The sequence below is a fragment of the Lagopus leucura genome, unplaced genomic scaffold, assembly GCF_019238085.1.
Source record: "Lagopus leucura isolate 7727_CA_CO unplaced genomic scaffold, USGS_WTPT01 Super-Scaffold_100014, whole genome shotgun sequence".
NCBI classification, from domain to species: Eukaryota; Metazoa; Chordata; class Aves; order Galliformes; family Phasianidae; genus Lagopus; species Lagopus leucura.
The window spans coordinates 7,851,033-7,863,898 of NW_024962268.1; the positions used below are offsets into that span (position 1 = coordinate 7,851,033).

The window sequence follows — 12,866 nt, forward strand, 5'->3', positions numbered from 1 at the left end:
GTCAATTGTGTGCCCCTCTAGGCACTTAAAGTACCCCACATTGATCAACTTCTCTAATATTGACAAAACAGTTCATTCACTGGCTCACAATCATTTTATGGTGAAAGTATTGCTAACATTAGCACAAGTAGCACAAATAGCAGAAATATACTATTTCATGAACATCTTGAAAAGGTTCTTTGCATTTTTTTTAATCATTACCAACATTTACTATCAGCTGGTGAACAAAAGCACTCCATCCAAAGCAGCAACTAGCTATTTTACCAGATATTTAACTAGTAATTCATTCTCAGCAGTCATCTTATTTTCAGATACTGACAATTTTCAGAAAAAAAAATTGATGTGTCTACTAACTATTAAAGCATTACCCCACCTTCATTTAAATTGATGGATGAATTTCTCTCATACAAAACTGTGAAGTTTGAGAGGAACAAGATACCCATAAAAGGAGGGAAATGCCTTTCATCCCTCAAAAAAAAAACCACAGACAGTCTATCACATAGTGGGAAAGGTCAAAAAATAAATGATTACCATTACTGTGCTTACAGAACCTGAATAGCCAACTATAAATGGCGAGAAGAATACATTCTGACAACCTAGTCTGAATTCTTTCACAGTCTAAGATTTCTGGGTTATTTTCAGCTTCCATATCAAAAGCAATAGCTTTTACAAAGGAACATACTTCAATTTTAAAAATTTTCCAGTACAAGAATCCATCATAGTTACTGGTGAGCTGCTCCACTGCAAGGTACCCTCACTCAAATTCTAACATTATCTTTTTTAAAATTTGTCCAGCTTCACTTAAAATTTCCAGCTACCTTTATTTGTTAAGTGTCTTCACTATCCAGTTTCTAGTCTGTTTAGGTCTCTTTATATCCTTTGTTGTGTTTTGACAGACACAAGATAATAACTAAGATTGCTTTATCTCTCACTTCAAATGATCTTCCAGTTTTCCAGGTATCTTCCCATTATTCATTCAAAAGAAAACTGGAAAATAACACATGGTTAGACTGCTGGACTGCAGGAAAGCTCCAAGAAGTTAGTGAAGGCTCCTTCAATCCACAGATCTACCACTTCCCCTTATCTCTCATATTTACTAGAAGTTGTAGCAGAAAATTATTTGACTGCTTAATACTACAGAGGTATGAAAAATAAAGAGAAAAGGCGGAAAAAAAATGTTTATGCATGTTTAAGACCATAGTACAACTCTGATGTTTATTTTGAAAGTCACGATTTCATATTTAGGGCAGCAGTGTGTACCAGCTCCAACTTTTTTTCTTTCCTTTTTAATGAATATTTTGAGTAAATCAGTTCAACAGCTTAGGAATAAAAACTTTAAAAACTGCTTTAAAGTGGGTACTTGAAGAAATTTGGCTTCTATTGCAAGAAAGTGCTTTCCATCCAACTCAACCACAAGGAAACCCACAATTTATGTGCATTAAAAATAAAACCTTAAAGCCATGCTTGCACACTTGAATGACTTTTAGCATTCTTCGTCAAATTGGTAAATGCAGCTTTAACACAGGAAAAAATACCTTCTTTGAAAACAGCTCACACCTGCTGTCATACTACACCCTCGTGGACACTACAGCCACATACACCCTCATTTTTAATATCATTATGACAGGAGCCAATATTCTACTATTGCTACTGAAGGAGGAAGGAAATCACCTCAGAGGAGGTGGACAGAACACATCTCTGCAGAAAGGTGGCCTGGCTTCCTTCACCATGGAAATGAAGGTGACAGCAACAATTGAGACACTCTAGGGCTGTGACAGCAATTTCTTTAAGTTGTCATCCATAACGCAGGCCACAGAGCAGCAGAAGCATCTTGTGTTGATAACTCAGAAATGCTGTTAATTTAGTGCCTCCAATAGCATAAATCATTTCAATGCAGTGACATATATTAACAGCGTATTCTGTGAAAGAGCAACACAACCTTATGTGTGCCTTCAGTTCATGCACATTTTCTAACTATACAGCCATTGCACCATGGCAGCTGAGACTAAAAAAATCAACAGGGATCAAAGGATTATCAGTTAAGCAAGGACAGCCTATTGGATGCCGTACGGACACAGACACAAATATCTATGACATCACTCCACCTGAGCCTCGCAATTGAGCAAAGCACGATGCATCTCAGCACCTCTGAAACACAGGCGTTCCAACAGCTTTCACTTCAAGGCCAAAAATGTGATTCATGAAATTGCTCTACCTGAACTAGGAAATTTTGAAGTTATTTTCCAAAGGAGCAGGAATCATGTAAATATTGACATACATCTGACACTAAAACTTGAAAACTACATTCTTGCCATATCACTTTGGAAATACCAGAAATTGTAAGAAAAAGTCCGTATTTCTGCTGCAGAGTTGATACTACACCAGGAATGCATGAAGTACGAAGTTTAATAAAAAATGGTGTTAGAGCAGAAACACTGCAATGAATTTGTGACTTCAGTGATTCCTTTTATGACAGCTCTGAAGTAGCCACCAGATCTAGCATCAAGAAGGAATTTCTCTAGTGGCATACCAGCAACGATTCCAACTGCTTTTGTGACTTTCTCCCCTCTCCCTTTAAGTGCTAAGCAGAAATAATTTGTTTACGACAGGTGTCGTGTCTCATTTGCACAAGTTTGTCTGTCTCTCTAATTGGAAAGGGAAGGAATACCTGAGACAGAAATATGGATTGAGAATAGCTCCATTTAGGGTTGAAAGAATTTAACTTGCTATTTTTAGAGATTAATGTAAGCTTGTATCAGAAAAATTTAGAGTGGTTTTCAAATCAAAAAGCCTTATTTAACTCAATCACTAGCTTGCTTGAGGGAAAATGGTAATTAAATCTTTCTTAATTAATCTATAGTGATTTTTTACCTATATTCAACATCTAGAATTATGTTTTAAATGTAGAGCAAAGTGAACTAATAAAATGTTATGCATCATCCTTCAGGAAGTACATTGCAGTATTTTTGTGTGATGTGACCTTGTAAAATGATATTTTAGTTCTAAAGTTTAGTGTGAAAATGTGTCACTAATCCAGAAAACTGTCAAAATATCAGCAAACGAACTCAAACCAGATCACCAGGATGTCACAGCACTTAAGAGGTAGCCCACATTAGCTTTAAGTGCTTTAGGAGAAATTTGGTATAATGAAGAATACTAAACCTGCTAGGGCAAATACATGCTTTTCATTTCAGGAAATATCTTTACAGGAACAATCCACTCTGCATGCCTAGCAGAAAGAGAAGTGAAATGGTCACCAAGGAAAGCTTGATGCCACAAATGAAGCTCATGGCAATACTGCGAGAAGTTCATACCCTGAAACTTCAGAACTAACAAGTTCTGAAGCGTTAGAGTAGAGAGCGCCCAGTTGGATAGACGGAATGCCATTTTAGTTCTCCTCAATTTCGCCAAATAAAAGAACCAAACAAGATCAAAATAAGCAGGACAAAAACCCAGAACAAATCTGACCATTATTCGCAGCCCTGCATTGCAAGAGCTCTCTGGAGCTTCCCTATGAAAAAGCCACCATCTTTCTGTTCCATACAAAGATTGTCTTTGAACAACTTCCCTCCTCCTTAAACTGCTCTTAAATATCAAAATGGAGGTAATCTGCTGGAAATGTTTGTTTCAAAACATGCAAATTATGTGAAGTTTCTTCACAGGAAAGGCAGGCAACAGGATATAAAGACAATGAAAATGGTAGTACACAAAAAAAATCTGATCCTGTAATCTACATGTTGACAAGCTGTTGGGCTCCATCACTCCACCAAGTAGTAGACACTTGTCTTAGATTTTTCTACTTGACTGCTTTCATCAGATTAAGCATCTGGGATTTAATTTTAACAGTTTCAGCTTTATTAAGCTGTCACAAGCAAGCTCCACTTTGATAACAGTAGCTGCTCCAATTATGGCTTGGTTTAGGGTTGTCAAGTATAATGATTCATTCATGGCACATGAGAAGCAATAAAAGGTTGTTTTGCATTACAGCTTTAAAGATGTGGGCACTTTTTTCATTTAATTTGTCACTTAGCTTTTGCTAAGAGGACATTTAAATTGCAGTAAAAGGCAAATGGGTCTTTCAGTTTAAATGCAATCCCCATCTTTAAATGATCTGTAATGGTGCAGTGTTCGAGTGGGAACACTATTGTTTCACAGTGGGCCCTGATGGTGACATGTGACATTTGTATTCAGGTCCTGTATTATCCATGTGGCTAAAGGGCTTCCAATTTCATTTCACAGCCAGAAGCCAACAGAAAACACCAATTAACTTGCAGATCCCACTTGCCGACAAAACTCAGCCTCTTCTCTGCGTCTGGCATCTAGCAGCGCTCAACATTAATTCCAAAGCAGAGCTTTGCAGCCCTCACAATCCCTGCACTGGGGCACAAAGTCAAATTCTCCCCTTTTATTGAGGTAATATTCCCCCCTTTGTAGACCACGAGCAACTTTTAGTTAATTTTGATGGATAAATATTATAGAATTACTGCTATAGTAAGATTTCAAGCACCAGCTTTTTCCTTCGTTATGCAACTCTTCCTCTAGAGTACAAAGAATACCTGACCTTCCCTTGAAATGAGAGATCTCAGTTCAAAGGGCATCAGCAGATACTCACTGTGCACTTCCACATTCCTCTATTTTATCAACACAATTTAATTAAAAAGGCAATACAAGGGCTTCAGACAATTAATCATTCTGATATACTGAAGTCTTCCACCATGGTCACTGAGAGTTAAATGCCTAAAGATCAGCATGTGGAATTTACTTACTGAAACAAAACACCATTTAAACAGCAACAACATGAAGAAATCCAGCTCAGCTTTAAAATCTGGAAAGCGTATTCACATTACTGTGGCAAGTTGGAAGTGTTCAGCAGTGCATCACTGAAGTCATATTTACGTTCTAGCATGAAAAGTATACGAGGAAGGCTTATAACCTCAGCCTGTAATCTTGACCTTGCCAATACCACCCTAAGTAGTACTTAGCTTAACCCTTTCTTTGACATACAACGGGAAATCAGCTGAGTATAATTGTTGCATTCTTCCTCTTGATCTGAAGGCTTTAAGAAAAACAACAAAAAAAGCCCTACAAACAACTAGTTAGTTATCTGGAGTCTTTTGAATGATTGCTTACTGAATTGTATTAGAAAATTGCCAAGCTCCCACTTAGAGGCAAAGTATTTACTTTTAATCAACTTATTTAAATCAGCACCTCTGAACACTCAAGCCCAATCTGACTTCTAATGAAGTCAGTGCAATTTACCATAAACTCCAGTAGAAACTGATCAGGGACTTGTGTGCCCTTCCAGTACCCTTGCCAATGCTCAGTGGCAAGCAGGAAGCATCAGTTAAGTTCTAATGAAAGGCTCAAGTGACACAGTAAAGGAGTAAAGCTGAAGTTATTTAAGTACGCTTAAAAGCCTATGCCAAGATGGAACTGACAAAGTGGCCATAAGCCTAGTGGATGGCAGATGGCATCCCAGGGCATGCAAGCAAGCCTTTATTAAGCAGAGTCTATATTTACATACTTCACATATCCTAAAGTCTTCCATAAATACCATCCTAAATTGCTACTCACCTGCAAAATAAGTGAGTTCATAAATAACTTTTTTTTAATATAAGCCATACATGTTTAACGCTCTCAGAGTACTGTGAACAGATAATACAGTAAGTGAAGTATTCAAAGGCCTATCCCACCCTTTCTATTTTGTTATTTTAGTTCCCTGACAGCCAAGAAGATGAGAACAAGACAGGAAACAAACATTTTAAAATACATTGATAGCCAAGTTCTCCATGCTACTACCAGAACTATCAGTCTCCACAGACATCCTGCTGCTTCTTCTGTAGTTTGCTACTATGATTCCAGCTTGTCTTAAAGCTTCTTTCACATATATTTATTTATTTATTTTTTAAGTGACGCATGCTTCATCTGGAATAGAGGACATGTCTAACTATAATGAAACTCAAGGTGAGATCTTAACAAAAAACATGCGAGCAGCTTGTACTTTTCACACAAGACAGGAGTCCAGTTGGAGAGATTCATACAGTTAAGAGCAACTTCCATGGAACCTGGTCAGCACTACCAGTGGAAGGGACTCTGCCAGAGTGGGGATGATCTGGAAAATTCATCAATGTGAAAACAAGCTGGAAGTAAAAGAACCAAGTTGTGTTCTGCCTTAGCCAACTATGCACCTGATGTGGATGAAATATTGGTTACAGAAAATCTCTCTCAGGATCAAAATACTTTGATACCATCAGAGGAGACAGAGCAGCGGAGGACTGAAACAGCAGAGCCTACCTCAGATAACAAATATAGCAGCTGAAGTAGTGATGAAGCTGAAGGTTGCACGGTGGTTTTCTGCGAGTGGCAACTGTAATTCTGATCAAATAGAGGTAAACTAATCAATTACGTTAATTTAAAATATTATTTGATGCTGCGAGAGATCCACTTCCTCCACCTTCAGATAGGTTTTATCAAGAAGATGATCACAATATGACACTGAATTAACAAGGAGCTGCTAAGAAAATTTAACAAAACCTTTTACTGGCAGTATGTGTTAAGAATGCTACAGGCAACAGATGGAGAGCTCAATTCTGTCTTTCCACCACCTACCAGCTCAATTCACATATGCAATGAAGCATGAGAATCTCCAGTCCTCAGCATGATGGGATATGATTTTTGTGACATTTATGTCCAGTTAAACACATGTTGGCAAAAAGCACTATTCCCAAAGCTTCATAAAAATGCCATGCTACAATGGCTGTTACACTTAAGGCAAGGTAGCTATCACAGTCATAGAATTGTAGGGGTTGGAAGGGACTTCTAGAGATCATTTAGTTCAACCCCCTGCAATGCAGGCTCCCTACAGCAGGTTGCACAGGTAGGTGTGTAGGTGGGTCTTGAGTATCTCCAGAGAAGGAGATTCCACAATTCCCCTGGGCAGCCTGTTCCAGTGCTCCGTCACCTCACTGTGAAGAAGATCCTTCACATATTGGAGCAGAAATTCCTACACTCCAGTTTATGGCTGTTTCCCTTTGTCCTGTCCCCACAACCACTGGAAAGAGGTCCCTTTGACTCCCACACTTAAGATGTTTATAGACATTAATAAGATCCCTTCCCAGTCTTCTTTTCTCAAGGCTGAACAGACCCAGGTCATCAAGCCTTTCCTCATAGGGGATGCTCTAGGCTCTTTATCATCTTCATGGCTCTCTGCTAGAATCTTTCCAGCAGATCCCTGTCTTTTTTGTACTGGGGAGCCCAGAACTGGATACTCTCTCCAGGGGAGACCTGACTAGGGCAGAGTAGAGGGAAAGGATCATCTCCCTTGACCTGCTGGCCATGCTCCTTCTAAAGCACACCAGGATCCTACTGGCCTTCTCAGCCACCAGGACATACTGCTGGCTCCTGCCAACCTGTCATCCACCAAGACCCCCACATCCTTCTCCACAGAGCTCCTCTCCAGCAGGTCTTGTCCCAGACTGTACTGATACTTCTGGTTATTCCTTCCCATGTGCAAGACTCTCTTGACATTCGTTTTTGTTGAATCTCATCTGGTTTCTTGCTGTCCAGCTCTCCAGTCTGTCTGGGTCTTGCTGAATGGCAGCACAGCCTCTGTGTGTGTCAGCCACTCCTCCCAGTTTTCTATCACACTTGCTCTAGGTGGTTACTATCCCCTCATCAAGGTTGTCAATGAAGACACTGAACAAGATTGGACCCAGCACTGACCCCTGGGGAACACCACTAGTCACAGGTCTCCAAACTGGATAAGTGTTATATCAACACTCACTCTAGTAAAATTTTACCTGCTACGATAAATAAGATTTTTCACTACAGAAATCTATAACCTCAGCTAGACAAGCCAGTCTTTATTAGCCTAATGCTTCATTTAGAGTGAACATTACTTACACTAATATTTTATCTAGTCCCAGACCCACTAGACAACACGAAATCAATCATGGTCATTTTTAACCTTTACAAGAAGGAAAAGTTACATTGACTTTTCCCTTCTAAAAGAAGGAATTATTCTTATTTTGATTTACTTCTACTTCATCTTATTTCATTTAGCTTGGTTTTGCATCCCCTAAACATACGTAAACCATTATGAGTTCTGTCTCCGTTCTCCACAGTGTTTACATATAGTCTCATGAGGCATTGTTTGTAAGTTTTTATATATATGCATCTTTCATACGATGTAAGTCAGAAATAGCTATATTGGTCAGAATGCATCTCAAGACAGGCTCCTCCAAGTCAACTTGAAGTTCTTCACAGATTCAGTGAAAGCACAGGTAACTACTAAAATTTCCGTAAACCACAAAGCAATTTCATCTTGCCTATGCATCTTCAACTTGCTTTCAGAAAGTCTCCAAGAGAGCAACAAAACCTTACTGTAGCTAAGATATATCATGTTAATCTTTTCACATGCTCAGTGAATTATCTTTTAGATAAACAAATCAGATTTACTATCATTTAAAAAAATCCAGGTCATTTATCACTGTTATATTTTACATGTCTATAATACCCACTTGATAATAGTTTGTTCCATTACCTTACACTCAATGAATCACAGAATCACAAGGTTGGAAACGACCTACAAGATCATCTAGTCCAACCGTCTCCTCATCACCACTGCCACCACTGGCACTAAACCATATCACGCAGCACGTTGTTCAGACTCCTCTTGAACACTGCCAGGAATGATGACTCCACCACCTCTCTGGGCAGCCATTCCAGTGCCTGACCACCCTCTGAGAGAAAAAGTTCCTCCTTATGTCCAAAATACAACGCTGGTAGTTACTAAGTATTTTTCTTTCCCACTTGCTTACCTTCCTTTACAATCTTGGTGACATCTACCTTCAAACTGTTTCTAGTTTTCCTTCCCTACCACAAATTCTTATACTTTGAGAACTTCTCAAGCTGTTACAAAGACTTCAAAATTGCATCAGCAAGTTCCTGTAACCATTTTGAGTGCCTTTTAAGTGCCTTCAGATTTTACTAGTTTAAGTATTCATTATCCATATCAGCCTGCATTCCTCTCTTTGCTGTACAGGTCACATATCTGGTCACAACCGACCTTTTCTGTAGAGCAGTGTTAACTGTTTCTGCCCTCAATTACGTGACCTCCTTCCCAACTACATAACGGACTTCCTTCCTTTGTTGTAGTCTTCTCATACTCTTAATAAATCTCCTCCTTTTGGCTTCTCTTTCTCTCTACTTTTGAAGTGATCTCTTCCTTAACCTATCCAGTTCATCACTATTGGTTTATATACCTACCCTCAGTTGTATTTTCACTTCTTGCTTCATTTCTTTAGATTCTCAAGTTATTTTCTTACTACGTGTTGCAATCATAATTATCTCATACCGTGCCTCCCGTCTCATACAGTAGATCAGAAATTCAACTTCACCCAACCCTAACTGAACAAGCAAAGCTGCATAAAACTAACTTCTTTTACCTAGGACCACAGCTTCCCTCCACCCCTGAACACATAATTGTTTCACTGTACATATGAACAGCAGATGATTTTGAAGTCTGTGTATTTACCCAGTTCATCCCAGAGCTGCCTATACTTGTCAGTCATTGTAGTTCCTTGTTGTCTCCAAAGTGCCAGACGAGGGTCAGCCATGAACTGCTCCGTTATCAACGTCAACATGCGAGCTCCATTTGAATCTCTCATCTTAAGCATCTCTCGCACCTAGGAAATGAGCCTTTTAATACAAACTTGAAAAAAAGTTCCACACAGTACAGACAGCATTTCACTGTTGAACATTCCACCGCTGTTCAATAATAAAATTAATATATACTAAGTGACATTCTTAAGTGGAAACAATAGTCTTCTTTCCCATTTTTAACTACTTGATTTCAGTACTCCATGCAATTCTGCAAATGCTTCTTCCACAAGTAATCTACACGTGTATTATGCAACATGATGCAAAACTATCATTTCTACAGGTTTCTCCAACATTTTAAGGTAGGGAAAGAAGAGAACAACAAAGATACAAATTGTTGAAATGTTACTTCATATCCTTAACTTGATTTTGAGACACGAGACTGTGGCCCATGGCTGTTCAACAGCTCATGATTAACTTATCATCACATTCTTAGGGCTTTATATTTAGAAGAACAGAATTTGGAGTAAGACACTAACAAGTACAGTCTGGCTAGAGGAATAAGAGGAGAGAAAGAAGGGAAACTTTAAGACTTTAATTCAACACACCTTTGCAAAAAGCAAGTTAAGCTGCTTCCCTGATCCATGGTATCCACCCTGTGAGAGGAAGAGTTTAACTTGTTCTTGGACCTGTTCCTCATCCAAATGCCAGCAGTTTTCATCATCTATGCTAGCACCTGCTGTTGGGTCAGGAGCACCTGCAAACAGCAAGAAAAGAAATTATGTTGTAGATAAAGATGAAAGGTTCATGAGTCCAAAGGAGAGAAGTATTGCAAAGGTTTATGGATTCGTGTTTTTTCCTGTTTTGAACATCCTGGCTTCAATCTAAGCATTCTTTAAAATAGATTTTGAAATATCTCCTCAATAGTCTTAAGCACTTAGTGGGAAAGAAATGATAGCCTATCAAATGCTATTTATATAAGCAGTATTTTATAATAAAACATTAAAATAAAAATGAGGTTTTTCCTCTCATCTCAGTAGGTATACTAGAAGCTTTTACAAAGAAAATTACACTTTGCGTAGCATTTCTACTACTGCACCGTTAAGACCACTCTCCCTAAAACACATGCAATTCCTGTATCTTCTGCAATCTTACTCATGTTTAAGTGACTACTAGTGAGCACTGCTACTGATGAACATGAGGAAAGTAATCACCTCAGTGTCTCTCGAGCTGTGATGACTCTGCAAAGCTAAACAAAGAACAAAAAAAATCCCCAAATAAATCCAAAGTCTTAAAGCACTGAAGGCACATCCAGCATAAAAATACTTTAATGCTCATGCTTCTGAATGAGAATTTTACTGCACACAGTGTTATCACCATAGAGCGAATTTCAGTGAATTAGACTAGTGCAAACTGTAACAACTGCAATTTACATCAGGATGCACTTTGGCCAAAGGTTGTTCTAACACAAATTTTACAGTTGAGATAAGTGATTTTCCACTGGTGGCCTTTTCTGAAGGCTGAAGATTTAACTAAAACAAGTTCTTGCATCATTGAGAAATCTACATATTTCTGAATTAACCCATACTTCCACTGGGTATTTTTAAAAATGTATTTAAAGTGAGAAATTTGAAATGTACTTATCTAGACTGTCAAGGTAGTGTATCACTGTACCAGATACAAAGTATTTTAAGCTGCCCAAGACTCAACTAGACATTTTCATGTTGAGCTCGTCACTACTGTGGAATTTCTGCCCCTGCTGGCTTTTAAGAAGATGTTAGAAACTAAATCACGTTATGCAATCTACCACCTTTAAATTGCATTCCGTGATACCTCTGTCACCAATGCTACAAGAAGAATGTTGGAGGAAGTGAAAATTACACAGCCAGATTTGTAAAAGCTCACTTTCAAAAAGTCCTGAGAACTCAAAACATACAGCCACCTATAACCCTTCAGATGAACATGAATTAAACATCGATTCTATTGATTTAAGCCATCATTTCACATTTGCAGCTGTGCCACGCAGGTGAAGCTTTCCAGCAGTTGTAGTGAATGGTAGGATCTTTATTCAATGAAAACACAACAGAAAGATTTAAAAGGTCAGAGGGATGTGCTGTCTTCTAGCTGCTGAGAGTATTAGAAAAATCTTTTGTCTCAGCAACTTCCTAAATTGCCTCCAACTTCAGAACCCATAACTAGGAATGCAGCACCGCTGTCCTTATAAATGTGTACTTGGATTAATAAGAAATTGCATCTTTGAAGATGTGAAAGAACTCTCGTGCCTTCCACAGGAAACATAAGAGTACCTCAGACGACAGAAAACAAGCCCAAAACAGTACAATAAAACAAAAAATTAAGAACTTCCGTGAGTGCCTACATTTTACTGTTCTAGTTTCATTGGGCTTTCAGTTCAGTCAGCAACATGAAACACTTGCTGATAAGTCTTCAGTTCTAAAGACTGAGATAAAAAGTGAAATCAAGTCACAGGAGAATGAGCAGTGTGGCTGTTGCACAGACCCAGGCCTGTAGTATCACTTTGCAAACAGCTTAAATATTTCATTGCTCTAAAATGCAGAGAAAAAGATCTGTGAAATTGAATTAAATAAAAACACTGATATACAAAACATACATATCCTTTAGTTGAGCAGAGATTTGTCTTTAAACAGTTTTGGTATACCTACTTTTAAATTGTATTAAAAATAGCTCAAGATTCCTCAGCTAAGCTTCCCTACTTAGGGAAAAAAAAAAATTCTTTCCATAGCTGTTTACACTTTATCAGAAGCTCATCAGTCAGCATGTGCTGCAAGGTTACATATCATTGCAGCCTACCACAGATGCTTTAACAACAGGGCTCCTCCCCAGCAACCTGGGTGCCTGCTGCCCAGGCCCACGGCTGCGCTCCCACCCAGGCCCTTTCTTCCAGCAGGATCCCAAATATACTTTTACTGGGGACTTACTTACATTGTATTACACTTACACCAGCACTATTTTTTATGCCACTGGGTTAGACTACCATAAAAGCTGACGTTGTCCCACTGGAGCCTGAACTTTAAGACAGTATTCAATTCAGTACTACAGTCACTTTCTGCTTTCCTCAAGACAAGGCTACAATAAGTATGATAAGGATTGTTAAAGTCAGGCTGTATAATGAAATGTCAGCACACGTTTAACTGGTACCAGCAAGGGCTGTAGTTCACTGACCCTTCCAAACCACTGGCAGCCATCATCAGGAGCCCAGGCTAACAAGGCACAGAGATAGTGTGCAC

The 12,866-nt window shown here is 38.7% G+C and overlaps 1 protein-coding gene across 3 annotated transcripts in view; it reads right to left on the reverse strand.

Moving 5' to 3' along the window:
• The window catches only part of ZSWIM6 (zinc finger SWIM-type containing 6), a 112,509-nt gene that overhangs the window by 32,859 nt on the left and 66,784 nt on the right, over window positions 1-12,866 (reverse strand). For all 3 annotated transcript variants that reach the window (XM_042875425.1, XM_042875426.1, XM_042875427.1), the window contains exons 3-4: window positions 10,209-10,357; window positions 9,536-9,686 (exon numbers count right to left, since the gene is read on the reverse strand). In XM_042875425.1, the coding sequence (XP_042731359.1) occupies window positions 9,536-9,686; window positions 10,209-10,357 (300 nt within the window). The remainder of the gene's footprint in view (window positions 1-9,535; window positions 9,687-10,208; window positions 10,358-12,866) is intronic.